Below are 15450 nucleotides of genomic sequence, written 5' to 3'. Positions count from 1 at the left end.
AAACCAAAGTCAACAGGCAAGAAGACGTCAGAATGTAAATAGATAACTACGGCTCAGGTGTTGAAAGGAAGTAGAAGAAACTCAGGGAAGCAAAAAGACCAACTTTAAAACCAGCTCTTCATCTTTAAATCAAGAGAACTGCAGAGAAGAAAAAGAAAGAGAAAGACATCTAGATTGACCAAGTACAATTACCCATACATGAAACAGAGAAGGGATGCAGCCAACTCTGAATCTAACGAAGCTTTGAAAACTCAACCGAATCTATGTGAAAATTTCCAACACAGGTAGATTTGGAAAGCAGATGATACAAAACAATTGGAGAAAGGACTGTTGATACTTCCACTATCTTCTTAGAACTTATAACAACAAGCCTAGAGACAAATGTAAGGTTGTGGCAGCCCAGCTACATCCACAAAGGAAGACAGGATAGTTAGGCTCACCAGGGCTCCCACAACACTCTGAGAGTGTTCACTTTCCTGGCAGGTATCTTCACCAGAGACCAAGATAAGGTGAACTCAGGGATGGAAGATTCTCATATTCTCTCTCTCTCTCTCTCTCTCTCTCTCTCTCTCTTCTCCCCCCACCACAAATATTTAAAAAAAAAAATTTGTTAAATAGTAAGCTGACACATTGCTGTCTTCTTGAATCTGCAAAACATTTTGGCAATATATCTTGTCACTCGTTGTATGTAAGTACATAAAAAATAAATTAAGTAATCACTGGAATTTCCATGTGTTTGTGAGAACATTTTCTTCCCGAAAGCCTCTGGAGCAGACAACACTTGGAATCCCCACTCTCCCACCAATTTCAAGCTCGAACTGACAGACAGCACCTGTGCATTCTTGCTGCTGCGTCACATGAGGGAGTACCAGAGACGGATGCAAAACTACTGCTCCTGCCGAGGCTCCAGCAGTTTTCAGACATTTGGAACTCTGAAACTGGCCTGCTCAGATCCAGGATGCTGACATTCTATGGCCCAAGTTCTCTCTCTTTCTCTCTCTCTCTCTCTAACTCTGCCTTTCAAATAAATATTTTTTAAAATAAAAAAAATGTTCTTAATGTTATTCTAATGTTCTGGCCTTCCCAGGCCATTCAGTCTCAGTGTGAGTGCAGAGAACATGGTTTTGGACTCCTGCGTGGGACCCTCTGCTTCCAAGATGAAGGCATGTGGCACTCAGAGATGCACGCTAAACCCCAAACACCTGTCACTGCCAAGTGGGCTATTTACTAATCTTCTCATTCTCTCCACTAGGCACACAGTCAACCTAGAGAGTTCTTACTAGTCTTAACGGTAAAAAAAACTATATAAAAATGTATCCCAAGATCAAGCAGATCAAGTTTTATTCAGGAATTCAGTTATTAATTAAAATATTTTGTAAGAGCTAAAGTATAGCTACCACCTGCAACACCAGTGCCCCATATGGGTGCCGAATCATGTCCCAGCTGCTCCACGTCCAATCCAGCTCCCTGTTAACGGCCTGCATAAAGCAGCAGAAGATGGCCCAAGAGTTTGGGCCCCTGCCACCCATGTGGGAGATTCAGATGAAGCTCCTGGGTCCTGGCTTTGGCCTGGCCTAGTGCTGGCCATTGCAACCATCTGAGGAGCGAATCAGTAGACAGAATCTCTCTCTCTCACACTCTCTCTTTCTCTCTCTCTCTTTCTCTCTCTGTAACTCTGACTTTCAAAATAAATAAATAAATCTTTCAAAGAATATTTTCTAACCTATGTATCTCACATCAGATTCTGTATGGTTTTTTTGGAACTAATTGAATCCAATGCCAAGGAGACCTATGGAACATGCCAGACGCTGCCTGTCTAGACATTCTTCGGGAGAGCTCTGCCAGGCACAACTATGAATAACAGGATTAAATGGCAGAGTTTCCATTCTGAGTTTGGACCACCCTATCCATACTGTTTTTCACATGCTAATCCATTTTAAAGAGTAAAATCTATTATTTGCATTTTTACTTTCTAAGGCTGAATTAAAACTAAATCAATTGCAAATGAAATGGGTTAAACGCCTTTCTGATGACACATTAGTTCATTTTAATCGTATCAGAGATGGGAGCCAAGAAAATCGCCAAGAGCAGCCCTTTTTAAATAGGAAAAGAAGAGATACTTACAGCCAACCATCATCATTGCCACTGAGAACATCTTCTCCACATCTGTGGTAGGAGCGATGTTTCCAAATCCTATGGTTGTAAGGCTTGTCATGGTAAAGTAGAGTGAGGACACATACAGTGAGTCCTTGCTGGGTCCTCCTTCCCATATTCCCGCACTGCTGTTGTACCGATAGGGAGTCCCAATGCTCAAGGCCAGCTGGTACAGCCAGCTATCGATCTGGATGGTGTTGGTGACTTCATCGATGACCTCATAGTCTCCAATGCTGTACCAGATGCAGGCCAGCCAGTGGGCCACCAGTCCAAACACGCACACCAACAGCACGAGGACCGCGGCTCCGTATTCTAGGTAATGGTCCAGCTTCCGAGCCACACGGCCCAGTCGTAAGAGACGCACCACTTTTAAAGAACTGAACAGACTGCTGATTCCCTGAATGAAAGGAAAAAACGACACTTTCAGAACAGAAACAGGCTGGGGAAACAATACAATGACTCACCATCATGAACTCGGTCACTCATTTGTAGACTAAGAACACGCCCATGACATAGCTCTGACTTAAGAGAAAAAGCTGAACTGACAATCATTTTATTAAAAATGGAGATTCTTTCACATCCAGAGATAGGCTATTTATGGATGATTAGATAAAACAATGGTCTATTAAAGCAGACACCTAAATGGCACAGAGGGAAAACTGAATAACCAAAGGAGAAAACTTCTCAATACAACATGCACAGAGTGCAGAAATAGGAATAACAGAGTCCAACCTTTTATTTCTTCTCCCTACAAAATTTTTTCCTTGCTCTGAAACTTTTCTTTTTTTATTTCTTACTTTAAAATAGCTACAAACAGCAAAACTTCAGGAAAAGGAAGCAGCGTCTTACTGACAAGCAAATAGAAACTATTTCTGTGCACATGGGAAGAATGAGAAAATATCATGGCTGATCCCACTACCACCTGCCACCATCAGGATAAGCACTAAATTTGCAGAGCTTGGAAAAAGCGAACAGAGTTGAACCTAGAATGGGTGCATAGCCCAGGAAATCCAATCTCCCTCCAGCAACAAAGAAAAGAGCAGCAACAAAATTCATAATACGTAGAGAAGCTTTTTAAAAAATGCCAAATAAAGCATTATCCAAATGAAAGCATAGTATGGCTTTTCTTCAGTCAACAAAAGTCCCATAGTTACGGTTTTGGAAGCATATGACGGTTCACCTGAGGAGGGAGGACAAATGCATTCCTGGGGCAAATCCCAGAATAGGCAAGGAGGAAAGATAGAGCGGTGATCCAGGGAGACTCTCATCTGATCATCACCTCCAAAACAAATCTAATCCCTGACTGCTAATTCTGACTCCCAGGGGGTGGACAGGGAGTCCAACTGAACTCTGAGCTTGGTTCTGATCATCAGGTACACATTGGTTGGTGCAGTAGAATGTGTGCGCCATTAACAAGACTCCAGTTGTGACATGGCTAGGTGAACAAGGTCAAGACTGCATTGATTTTGTGATACCGGACCCTAATAGTACTACACTTTGAACATTTTTCAGAAGAAAAATTTTAAAGAGAACAAAGTAATAGAAACAAAAGATCTTTTGGAGGTAGAAAGGCTGCAGAATTATTCTGCTAGCTTGCTTTCTGCCTCAACGTCACTTTTCTTAGATTGGTCTCTACAGCAAATGTAACCCTCAACTGCTGTGGCTTCCACTGCAGACTTAAGATAAATTCTCATCTCACTTGAACACTTGGAAGAAAAGGCAGTTAAAAAGAGTAGGATTAGTAAAGCGTAAATGACAAACTGCTGTAATCTGGTGACCTGTGATGTTGAAAGGTAGGAGGATTAAAGAGAACAAGAAAGCCTCACAAATGGAACTGGGTAGTCGTGAAAAAGAAATACAAAAACAAGTATTTATCGAGCACTTTGATATGCTGGGCTTTGAGTTAAACTCTGGGGACATTAACATAAACATGCTTTGCTTCTGCTCTGAAACGCATGAGGAACTCAGAATTCAATTTAAAAACGAAAACAATAGTGCTGTAGATATTGTTTTCTAGTTAGCTCAAGTTTGTGAAGAAATTGTAGGATTTATGTTTACTGCATAGAAAGAACAGGCATTGGCACAGTGGCTGAGTCCACTGGGGACTCCTGCATCCCACCCAGGAGGGCTTGTTTCAAGCCTCTCTGCTCCCGATTCCAGCCTCCTGCAATGGTACACCCTGGGAGGCAGCAGGTGATGTCTCAAGTATTTGGGTCCCAGCCACCCACATTCCAGCTCGCGGTTTTGTTCCCATCTGTTACCCTGTTGCAAGCATTCGGGGAGTGAATCGACAAATGGGAGATCTCTCTTTCTGTCTCCCTCAGCTTTTCAAACAAATAAAAATTTTTTATAAATAGAACAAAGTAAAGTTATTTCCACTTGAATTCTTTTCTCTGAAAACAGATGCACAGAAAAAGAAATTCATACATGATAGAGATGAAAATTTTTACCAAGAGAAGGAGATTTTGAAGAGAAATAAAACAGAAATATTAGAAAAGAATAATTCAATATATCAAACAGAAAACAGAGTGGAAAACCTCAAGAACTGACTTGATGAGAGAGAAGAAAGAATATCCAACCTTGAAGACAAATCTTTGGGAATACTTGAAATAGACAAAAAAAAAGAAAGAAAGAAAGAAAGTTTAGCATAACTGAAAATAGTGTTCAAGAGTTATGGGATACTATCAAATAACCAAAAGTACATATCTTAGGACCTCCTGAAGGCGTGGAAACATAGAATGGATTAGAAGGCTTATTTAGCAAAATAAAAAAAGAAAACATCCTAAATTTGGAGAAACAAAGGGGCATCCAAGTACAGGAAGCACACAGAACTCCTAATAGATACAATCAAAAAAGATCTTCACCACAACACATCATAGTCCAACTTTCAACAGTAAAACATAAAGATGCTAAAATATACATGCAAGAAATGCCAGATTACCTTCAGAGGATGCCAAATTAGACTAACAGTTGATTTCTCATCAGAAACCCTACAGATAAGAGAGAATAAAGAGAAATAGTCCAAGTCCTAAAAGAAAGAAACTGTCAACCCAGAATACTGTACCCTGCAATGCTCTCATTTATATATGAAGGTAAAATAAAGACCTTCTAAAACAAACAAATTGAAAAAATTTGCCACAATTTGTCCAGCCATACAAATGATTCCTAAGGATATGATACACAAGAAATAGAAAATAACAGTCATCATTATGAAAGAATGTGAAGGCAGAAAATCTCCTAGTAAAAGTACACAGGAAATCCAAAGCAAACAATAGAAATATTTATTGAAAAATGGTAGGAACAAGTCATTACTTATCTGTAATAACCCTGAATATAAATGGCCTAACTTCTCCCACTAAAAGATACAGACTGGATGAATGGATTTAAAAAATAAGACCCATCTATAAGCTGCCTACAACGAACAAACCTCACCAACAAAAATGCACATGGACTAAAAGTAAAAGGATGGAAAAAGATATTGCACACTAAAGGAAAGCAAAAACAAGTAGGTATAGCCATCCTAATATAAAAAATAGACTTTCAACACAAAAACTATTAAAATAAATAAGAGCATTATGTAATGATTAACAGATGGATTCAATAGGAAGATGTGGCCATAATAAATATTATGCATCCAATACCAGGACACCAGGCTATTTAAACAAATGTTAATGGATCTAAAGCGAGATAGACTCCAATACAATAATAATGCGGGACTTCAACATCCCACTAACATCAATGGTCACATCAACCAGACAAAAGATCAACAAAGAAACAACAGAGTTAATCTACCACTATGGGCCAAGTGAATCTAACTGGTATCTACAGATCCTTTCATCCTGCAGTTACAGAATACACATTCTTTTCATGAGTGCATGGAACTTTCTCTAGGATAGACCATGTGCTAGGCCATAAAGCAAGTCTCAGCTTTAAATTCCAAAAAATTGAAATCATACCATGTATCTTTTCTGACCACAATGGAATGAAGCTGAAAATTAACAACTCAAGAAATCTCTAGAACATATACAAATACATGGAGACTGAACAACATACTCCTGAAAACAGTGAGTCATAGAGGTAATCAAAAGAGAAATCAAAAAATTCCTAGAAACAAATGAAGATGTCAACACAGCATAAAAAACTTATGGAATACAGCAAAAGCAGTATTAAGAAGGAAGTTTATAGCAATTGGTGCTACATCAAGTAATTGGAAAGGCATCAAATAAATGCTCTATCAATATGTCTTATGGTCCTATTTAAACAACAACAAATCCAAAATTAGTAGGTGGAAAGAAATAATTAAACCTAGAGAAGAAATAAACAAAAGGATACAAAACTCAGTGAAAGGAAGAGCTGCTTTTTTTTTTTTTTTTTTTTTTTTTGGACAGGCAGAGTGGACAGTGAGAGAGAGAGACAGAGAGAAAGGTCTTCCTTTGCCGTTGGTTCACCCTCCAATGGCCACTGTGGCCGGCACACTGCGGCCAGCGCACCACGCTGATCTGAAGGCAGAAGCCAGGTGCTTCTCCTGGTCTCCCATGGGATGCAGGGCCCAAGCACTTGGGCCATCCTCCACTGCACTCCCTGGCCACAGCAGAGAGCTGGCCTGGAAGAGGGGCAACCGGAACAGAATCTGGCTCCCTGACCAGGACTAGAACCCGGTGTGCCGGCGCCCCAAGGCAGAGGATTAGCCTATTGATCCGCAGCGCCAGCAGAGCTGCTTTTTTTAAAAAATAAACAATAGTGACACAACACTGGCCCACCTAACCAAAAAAGGGGGAAAGAGAAGCCCAAAATTAATAAAATCAAAGATAAAAAAGGAGGTATAATAACAGACACCACAGAAATAAAAAGAATCATCAGGAATGGCTATGTACAGCTAGATGCCAAAAATCAGAAAATATAGAAGACACAGATAGATTTCTGAACACATACAATCTACCAAAATTGAGTCATCAAGACAAAGAAAACATTAACAGACCATTAACCAAGACAGAGATTGACTGAATCAGTAATAAAAACCCTCCCGCCAGTGCCGCAGCTCAATAGGCTAATCCTCCACCTGTGGCGCTGGCACACAGGGTTCTAGTCCCGGCCGGGGTGCTGGATTCTGTCCCGGTTGCCCCTCTTCCAAGCCATCTCTCTGCTGTGGCCCGGGAGTGCAGTGGTGGATGGCCCAAGTGCTTGGGCCCTGCACCCACATGGGAGACCAGGAGAAGCACCTGGATCCTGGCTTCGGATCAGTGCAGTGTGCCAGCCACAGTGCACTGGCCACAGCGGCCACTGGAGGGTGAACCAACGGTAAAGGAAGACCTTTCTCTCTGTCTCTACCTCTCTTACCGTCCACTCTGCCTGTCAAAAAAAAAATCCCTCCCAACAAAGAAAAGCCCAGGATCAGATGGCTTCATTGCTGAATTCTACCAAACTTGCAAAGAAGCACTAATTCCAAAAATTCTCAAATTACTCAAAACAATTTAAAGGGAGGAAATCCTCCCAAATTCCTTTTTTGAGGACAGCATCACCTTAATTCCAAAACCAGAAAAAGATATGACAAAGAAAAAGAACTATAGACCAATATCCTGATGAACATAGATGCAAAAATCCCCAACAAGATACTAGCTAATTGAATTCAATAACACATCAGGAAAGATCAATCACTCAGAGCAAGTGGGATTTATCCCTGGTATACAGGGATGGTTAAACATACACAAGTCAATAAATGTGAGATAGCACATTAACAAACTGAAGAATGAAAGCCATATGATTAGCTCAATAGATGCAGAGAAAGCATTTGATCAAACACAACATCCTTTCATGATGAAAACCTTAAGGAAACTGGGTATAGAAGGAACATTCCTCAACACAATAAAGGCATTATATGACAAACCCAGTGCTAGTATCATACTGAATGGGGAAAACTGGAAGCATTACACTAAGATCTAGAACCAGACAAGAATGCCCATATTAACCATTGCTATTCAATACAGTTCTGGAAATTTTAGCCAAAGTGATTAGGCAAGAAAAAGAAATCAAAGGAATACAAATTGTAAAAGAGGAAGTCAAATTATCCCTGTTTGCAGATGACATGATCATATAAAGAGTGAAACTAAAAGACTCCACTAAGAGACTATTGGAACCAATAAGAGAGTTTGGTAAAGTTAGCAGGATATAGAATCAACACACAAAAAATGATAGCATTTATGTTAAAAAACAATGCCATGTCTGAGAAAGAACTTCTAAGATCAGTCTCATTCACAATAGCAACAAAAAAATAAATACCTTGAAATAAATTTTTAAATTTTATTTAAGTAACACAACTTCATGCATTTCATATATGCAAATGTAGGAACATAGTTATTCTTCCCATCCTACCTCCCTGCAACCCATACTCCCACCCTTCTTCCTCCTCTCTCTCTTTCCCATTCTTATATTTTACAAAGATCAATTTTCAGTTAACTGTATACTTATAAGATTAACCCTACACTAAGTAGAGAGTTCAACAAATAATATAATGCATGAAGAAAAAATGAAACAAAAACAAAAACACAAAAAACACTGCTCCTCAACAGTCAAGACAAGGGCTGTTCAAAATCATTGCATCACAATGAATCAGTTAGGATGTGAAAGATCTCTACAATGAAAATTCCAAAACATTAAAGAAATAGAAGACAACACCAAAAAATGCAAAAAGACTCCCATGTTCATAGATTGGTTATCAAAATGTCCATACTACCAAAAGCAATTTACAGATTCAATGTGATCCCAATCAAATACGAATGATGTTCTTCCCAGACCTACTCATCCCACTCTGGGAATTTACTCAAAGGAATGAAATCCGCATTTGAAAGAGTTATTTGTAGCCCCATGTTTATTGCAGCTCAATTCACAACAGCTAAGATGTATAATCAACACAGATGTTCATTAACTGATGACTGGATAAAGAAAATGTGGTAATTATATACTATGGATTACTACTCAGCCATAAGAAGAATGAAGTCCTGTCTTCTGAAGCAAATTTGATATAACTGGAAACTATTATGCTTAGTTGAAAAAGCCAGTCTCAAAAACATAAATATCATATGTGGCACATACAGAATACCAAAATATGTATAGGAATTAAATGGTCCTTTTGGAATATGATTGTTATTTTAGCTCTTGTTTATAATAATGTGGAACTGTGGTCTCCCTACTTTTTACTTGTTGAATATTGTTATTAGGGGTTAATTAAGCCTCTGAATATAGAGTGGATTAACATGATTGCTTTGCAAAAACTGATGAAGAGTGGGGAGGGGGGGAAGGCATTGGGGGAGGCATGGGAGTGATGGAAGTGTGCTTGTCTCCTTGGAACTGTGTGGAATGCATAAAATCTGTTCTTTTTGTATGAATAAAATTTCTTCAAAAAGAATTAAAACAAATAAAATGTGGCATTGTACAAAAATGAAATATCTTCACATGTATAATGCACAGGTCCACTTCTCAGCACAAACCAAAAAGCTCTCTCTCTGAGTTTCCAACTGTGGGGAGCAACTCGGACTAGACTGTTACTGGAATTAAGACTTATTCTATGCATCTGCTCTCCCACAATATGGCGCTGAGAAGGGAGTAACAACTTCTACGCAGCTGCCTCTCGCCAGCTTGAGTGATGACCTGCAGGAGCTGATCCTGCTCCTGATTGGAGGAGAGCAACGTACTCGGCGTGTGGGTAGCAGAGTTGGGATTGGTGGAAGAGGACTATAAAGGAGGAGAGAGACAACATGCACCAGGAACACTTGAGGAACACCTGTGCAGCCCCTGAGAGAGCCGGCCGGCGGTGTGCCGCTCCCCCGCGGAAGTGGGGAAAGTGGCAGGGGGGCCTGCCCTTCCACGGAGGTGGAAGGGATGGTAGCCAACCCGGGAAGAACCAGCAGCAAACCCGGGGAGGGCCAAGCAGACAAAAGAACAGCGCAGGGTCCTGTGTCGTTCCTCCACGAAGACGGGGAGCGACATAATGGTGCCGTGACTCGGATATGAAGCGTAGGCAGGGTCCAGTGTCGCTCCTCCACGAAGAGGGGGAGCGACACCAACCACTAGCCAATTTCCTGCTACACACTTCCATAAGGATTTTCCCATGGTTATAGAGGTTTCCAAAAGACAACAGTAATCCTCCTTCACTCTCCCCAGTTCAGTTCTTTATCATTATCTACCCAGTCACTCAGCCCTAGGACTGAGTCTCAGCCCCTCCCTTCTGCATCTGCAGTAGGTTTTCAGATCCTGAGTTCTCACCACTCACAGTGCCTCAGGGCTCAGAATGTACCTACTTAGTAATTCTCTCTTCTCTGATCCTGCGACCCTGCCAAAGTCATGAGTTCATGATTTGGTTTTCTCACTTGTGTGATGCTAATATCCTCTACATTAACCACAGTACCTTCGCATGTGTTCTTCAAAAAGTTCATGGAAAAAAATGAAATTAAATAATAGGTTTATTTTGATGCAAAAAAAAATTGAATTCCCTGCACAGGGTTTTTTTTTTTTTTTTCATATTACACATCTTGCATGACATTTTTGAAGATCCCTTGTACTCTTGCTTCCTCTAATTCACAGATCACACTATTCAGGCTACCAGCCTACTATTTTTTAAAAGCACATCTATCTACTCATGTCCCTTTCTGATCTAAAATCCCTCCTTGTCAGCACATCACCCACAGAACTGAGTAGTGACTCTCTACTATGACATGCAAGGGCCATCAGATTCTTGCTCCCCTGGTCAGGCTCACTTGCGCTAACTCCTCTGTAGGCTCCATCCTGCTGCAAGGGTCAGCTACTCACTGCATGCCCATGTGGTTTCATGCTACTTTGTGAATCATTCCCTCAGCCTAGAGGATTCTTCCCTCCCACCCTATTGATGGCTAGGTTCATAAACACTCTCTCCTCTTTGCATTTCCTTACATCTCCTCCCGGCCCCATCATCTCCATTATCACAGCTTCACCTTCTTCCCTACTGTGAGGATTCACTGTACTTCTTCTGTACTATCATATGCTCTTTTTTATTTTTTGACAGGCAGAGTAGACAGTGAGAGAGAGAGAGAGACAGAGAGAAAGGTCCTCCTTTGCCGTTGGTTCACCCTCCAATGGCCGCCACAGCCAGCGTGCTGTGGCCAGCGCACCACACTGATCCGAAGCCAGGAGCCAGGTACTTATCCTGGTCTCCCATGGGGTGCAGGGCCCAAGTACTTGGGCCATCCTCCACTGCACTCCCTGGCCACAGCAGAGAGCTGGCCTGGAAGAGGGGCAACCGGGATAGAATCCGGCGCCCTGACTGGGACTAGAACCCGGTGTGCTGGCGCCACAGGTGGAGGATTAGCCTTTTGAGCCGCGGTGCCGGCCCTATCATATACTCTTTGCACATCTCTATTACAGCAACTATCACTTTGTTATAAAGCTGTTTGCATTTTATAACAACTCAGGAAACTCAACACTCCTTGAAGAGTATATCACTGACAAATCTGACGCAGTATAATAAGTTAAGCTGTCAACCCATTCAATATATGAAAGAATAAATATTGTAAGACAAGCAAATATGGGGAGTAAATTTTGGAGATTTTGATATGATTAAACAGCCCAATGCAGAAATTAAAAAAAATCACTGTGTCTTTGAGTTGTGTTTATAGAGTATGGCATTAAGTATGAAAAACACATTATCTTTCATCTCTCCAGTGACCGCAGAGGTCACCCTGATAACACAGATATTGCCCCCCCCAAAAAAGAACTCAAATATTAGAAATGTGTAAGAATTGGGGAAAAAAACAATATTGGAATAAGGAATTATAAGTCAATTTAATATACACAGTTCATGGGTGATGATCACACTGGTAACCTGGATCCCAGCTGGAGCTACCAGAATAGAGAATGCAACAAAGATTTCAATAAGTCCACGTGATGCACAGTCATGCAGTTAACCAACAAGAAAGCTAGACCACTCATCACTACTTGTAAAAGACAGACAAGGTGATAGTAATATTGAGTATTAACCATATGCCGAGTATTCTTCTTTTTCTTCTTTTCCTAACTTCATTTAAGGTATACAGATTCCATGCATTTCATATATACAGATTAAGGAACACAGTGACTCTCCCCACCTTACCCCTCTCCCTCCTGCCCATCCTCCCAACCTTCTTCCTCCTCTCTCTCCTATTACCACTCTTGATTTTTACAAAGATCTGTTTTCAGTTTACTTTATACTCGTAAGACTAACCCTACACTAAGTAAAGAGTTCAACAAATAGAATGGGGGAAAAAAACACTGCTCCTCAACAGTAGAGACAAAGGCTATAAACAATCCTCAAATCTCAGAACATCTATTCACTCCTATACATTACATTTTACATACTCTGTTAGTTACCACAGATCAGGGAAAACATATGGTATCCATCTTTTGGGGACTGACTCATTTCACTTAATATAATGGTTTCTAGTTGCATCCATTTTATTGCAAAAGGCAGGAATTCATTTGTTTTTTATTCTATGTGTTTTCTCTGTGCAGTAACTAACTTAATCTTCAAAACAATCCTATGTGGTAGGTATCATTAAAACACAGCCCACAGAAGTTATCTGATTTTATTTGATTTATACTCCCAGTCAGAGGTGGATGATAGTGAAATACAGGTTTTGGCTCTAGAACCTTTGCTTGCTCTGAAACTCACCACACCTAGACTACACGGTGTTCTTTAAATAAGCTCAGTAATACCTGAAACGCTGGCTTACATACAGGCATTCTCTGCCTGATTTAACGAAGGAAGTTAGATATCTAGCCCACCCCTCACTCCCCTCAGTCCCAGTATGTCCCACAGTGCGGGTCTGTGGAGGCCCGGAACTCTGGACAGCATGCTGTTCTCTAACATACAACAACTCTTCTCATTTTCACATCAGCAGGACTGCTGGCTTCACTGTTCCTATGAGGATACCGGAGTAGAGCCAGGTTAAGCAACTTGTCCAAAGTCACGATGAAGGGAAGCATCACTCGGCTGATCCTTCAGGTTCTGTTCATGTGCACTGCCCACAACAAGTAAGTGTTGGGCAGTCTCTCAGTCCCTACCCTATCCCTCCTAAGTAGCGACTGCAACATTGATCCTCCTAAAAAAAAATGGTACTCAGCAAATCTTCCATGGGCTCATCATGGACATCAAAGTAAGCACAATCCTTTCTGGAGGACTTCAACACCCACACACCATTTCTGTCTAAATTGCCAGGTCATTTCCCACTATGACTCTGCACAGCAATAATGCAAACTACGTCCTGCTCCCAAAAACAATCCCCAAGTTCCACTTCTGAATTTGTCCCTCCATCTACTTGTCAAATGAGAAACTCTTATTCGAAATGAGTAATGTATAAGCCAGTAAGTTTTCTTTATTGGGAAAATATTATTCGCCATTATTTTGGATCAAAGAGAATGTAATGCAACCATTAACAATCAAAATTTAAACAGAAATGACTTGATTTAAATATGTGTCAAAATACCTAAAATTGAAAAAATCCAAATTTTCACCTAGTCAATTCTACTGTGGGTAACCTGGACCATAGCTGGAGTTACCATATATATTATATAATATATGTGCACATTATATATATAATGTGTAAATTATTACACATTCACTCAATAGAGCACTATACAATAATAAACAAACACACCATAATTATACTCAATAATAAGAATGAATCTAGCCAGCGCCAAGGCTCAATAGGCTAATCCTCTGCCTTGGTGCGCCGGCACACCGGGTTCTAGTCCCGGTCAGGGTGCCGGATTCTGTCCCGGTTGCCCCTCTTCCAGGCCAGCTCTCTGCTGTGGCCCTGGAGTGCAGTGGAGGATGGCCCAGGTGCTTGGGTCCTGCACCCGCATGGGAGACCAGCAGAAGCACCTGGCTCCTGCCTTTGGATCAGCGTGGTGCACCGGCCGCAGCACCGCTGGCCGCGGCGGCCATTGGAGGGTGAACCAACAGCAAAGGAAGACCTTTCTCTCTGTCTCTCTCTCTCTCACTGCCCACTCTGCCTATCAAAAAAAAAAAAGGAATGAATCTAAAAAAAAAGTTGAGTTAAGGAAACCAGACAAAAAGGAGTATATACAAGTATCACTTGATTCCATTTATGAATGAAAAGTTCATTTATGAAAGTTCAAAAGCAAGCAGAACTATCCTATGAAGTTCGAAGAGAAGATAATGCCTCCCTTTTTGGGGAAAGAGACAGTAACTATGAAGGGTAGGACGAAGCTTTGTGGGTTCTTATAATATTCATTTCCTAATATGGCTGCTAATTACTAATGTATTGACTTGATGAAAATTCTTTGAGATGTACACTTAGAAATGGTGTGTTTTTCTTTCTATTTAGGGAACCCAGTGTTGTTATGTTAACATTTCAACACAGTACATGATTGCAATTAATGATTTCCTACTCATCATAAGATGCAGGGATGCGGGGGCCAGCACTGTGGTGTAGTGGGTAAAGCCACCGCCTGCAGTGCTGGCATCCCATATGGACACTGGTTTGAGATCCAGCTGCTCCACTTCCTGTCCAGCTCTCTGATATGGCCTGGGAAAGCATCAGAAGATGGCCCAAATCCTTGGGCTCCTGCACCCACATGGGAGACCCAGAAGAAGCTCCTGGCTCCTGGCTTTGGATCGGTACAGCTCTGACCATTGCAGCCAGTTGGAGAGTTAACCAGCAGATGGAAGACCTCTCTCTCTCTCTCTCTCTCTCTCTGCCTCTCCTTCTCTCTCTATGTAACTCTGACTTTCAAGTAAAATAAATAAATCTTTTAAAAAATGCAGGGGTGGGGGTGTCATATCTGATATTGTATCTAAAATTATGATTTTCTTTGTTTCACGACTGCCCTTGTATCATTTAGACTGGGCCACAAATTGCATACAATTCCTTGTAGACAATTTTAATTTTGTTTACTGTGTAATACTGGATACTTTCAGAGATGATTCTTCAAAACATGTCCTCCTTCTGTATTCCCACCTTTTTTGTAACAATTTTTTGATGTACTTTCCTCTAGTCTTATCTGGTCATTCATTTTCTGCTTCATTTTACCCCAACCTTTCCAATTCTCTGTGCCCTCCTTTGCACTCTAGTGGCTTTCTGCTTCTAGCCCAACCTCTGAGCTCTTGGTACACAAATCCCTGGGGTTCCACTGTGGAGGAGAGTATCAAACATCTCAAATGCATAATAGAACACAGCAGGGTTAATGGAGAACTTTCAGTCACCAGCCTCCCACCTTTCTAGCCAATTTCTTTACTTGACAAGTCCCTCAGGCTATAACAGCATCAGG

General features: G+C 41.0%; 1 protein-coding gene across 2 annotated transcripts in view; it reads right to left on the bottom strand.

The window, feature by feature from the left end:
* The window catches only part of KCNH5 (potassium voltage-gated channel subfamily H member 5), a 427923-nt gene that overhangs the window by 302839 nt on the left and 109634 nt on the right, over positions 1 to 15450 (bottom strand). For both annotated transcript variants that reach the window (XM_070065063.1, XM_017349345.3), the window contains exon 7: positions 2125 to 2551. In XM_070065063.1, coding sequence (XP_069921164.1) covers positions 2125 to 2551 — 427 coding nt within the window. The remainder of the gene's footprint in view (positions 1 to 2124; positions 2552 to 15450) is intronic.

This window comes from Oryctolagus cuniculus, chromosome 20, assembly GCF_964237555.1.
Source record: "Oryctolagus cuniculus chromosome 20, mOryCun1.1, whole genome shotgun sequence".
NCBI lineage: Eukaryota > Metazoa > Chordata > Mammalia > Lagomorpha > Leporidae > Oryctolagus > Oryctolagus cuniculus.
This window is presented reverse-complemented; position numbering and strand designations above follow the sequence as displayed.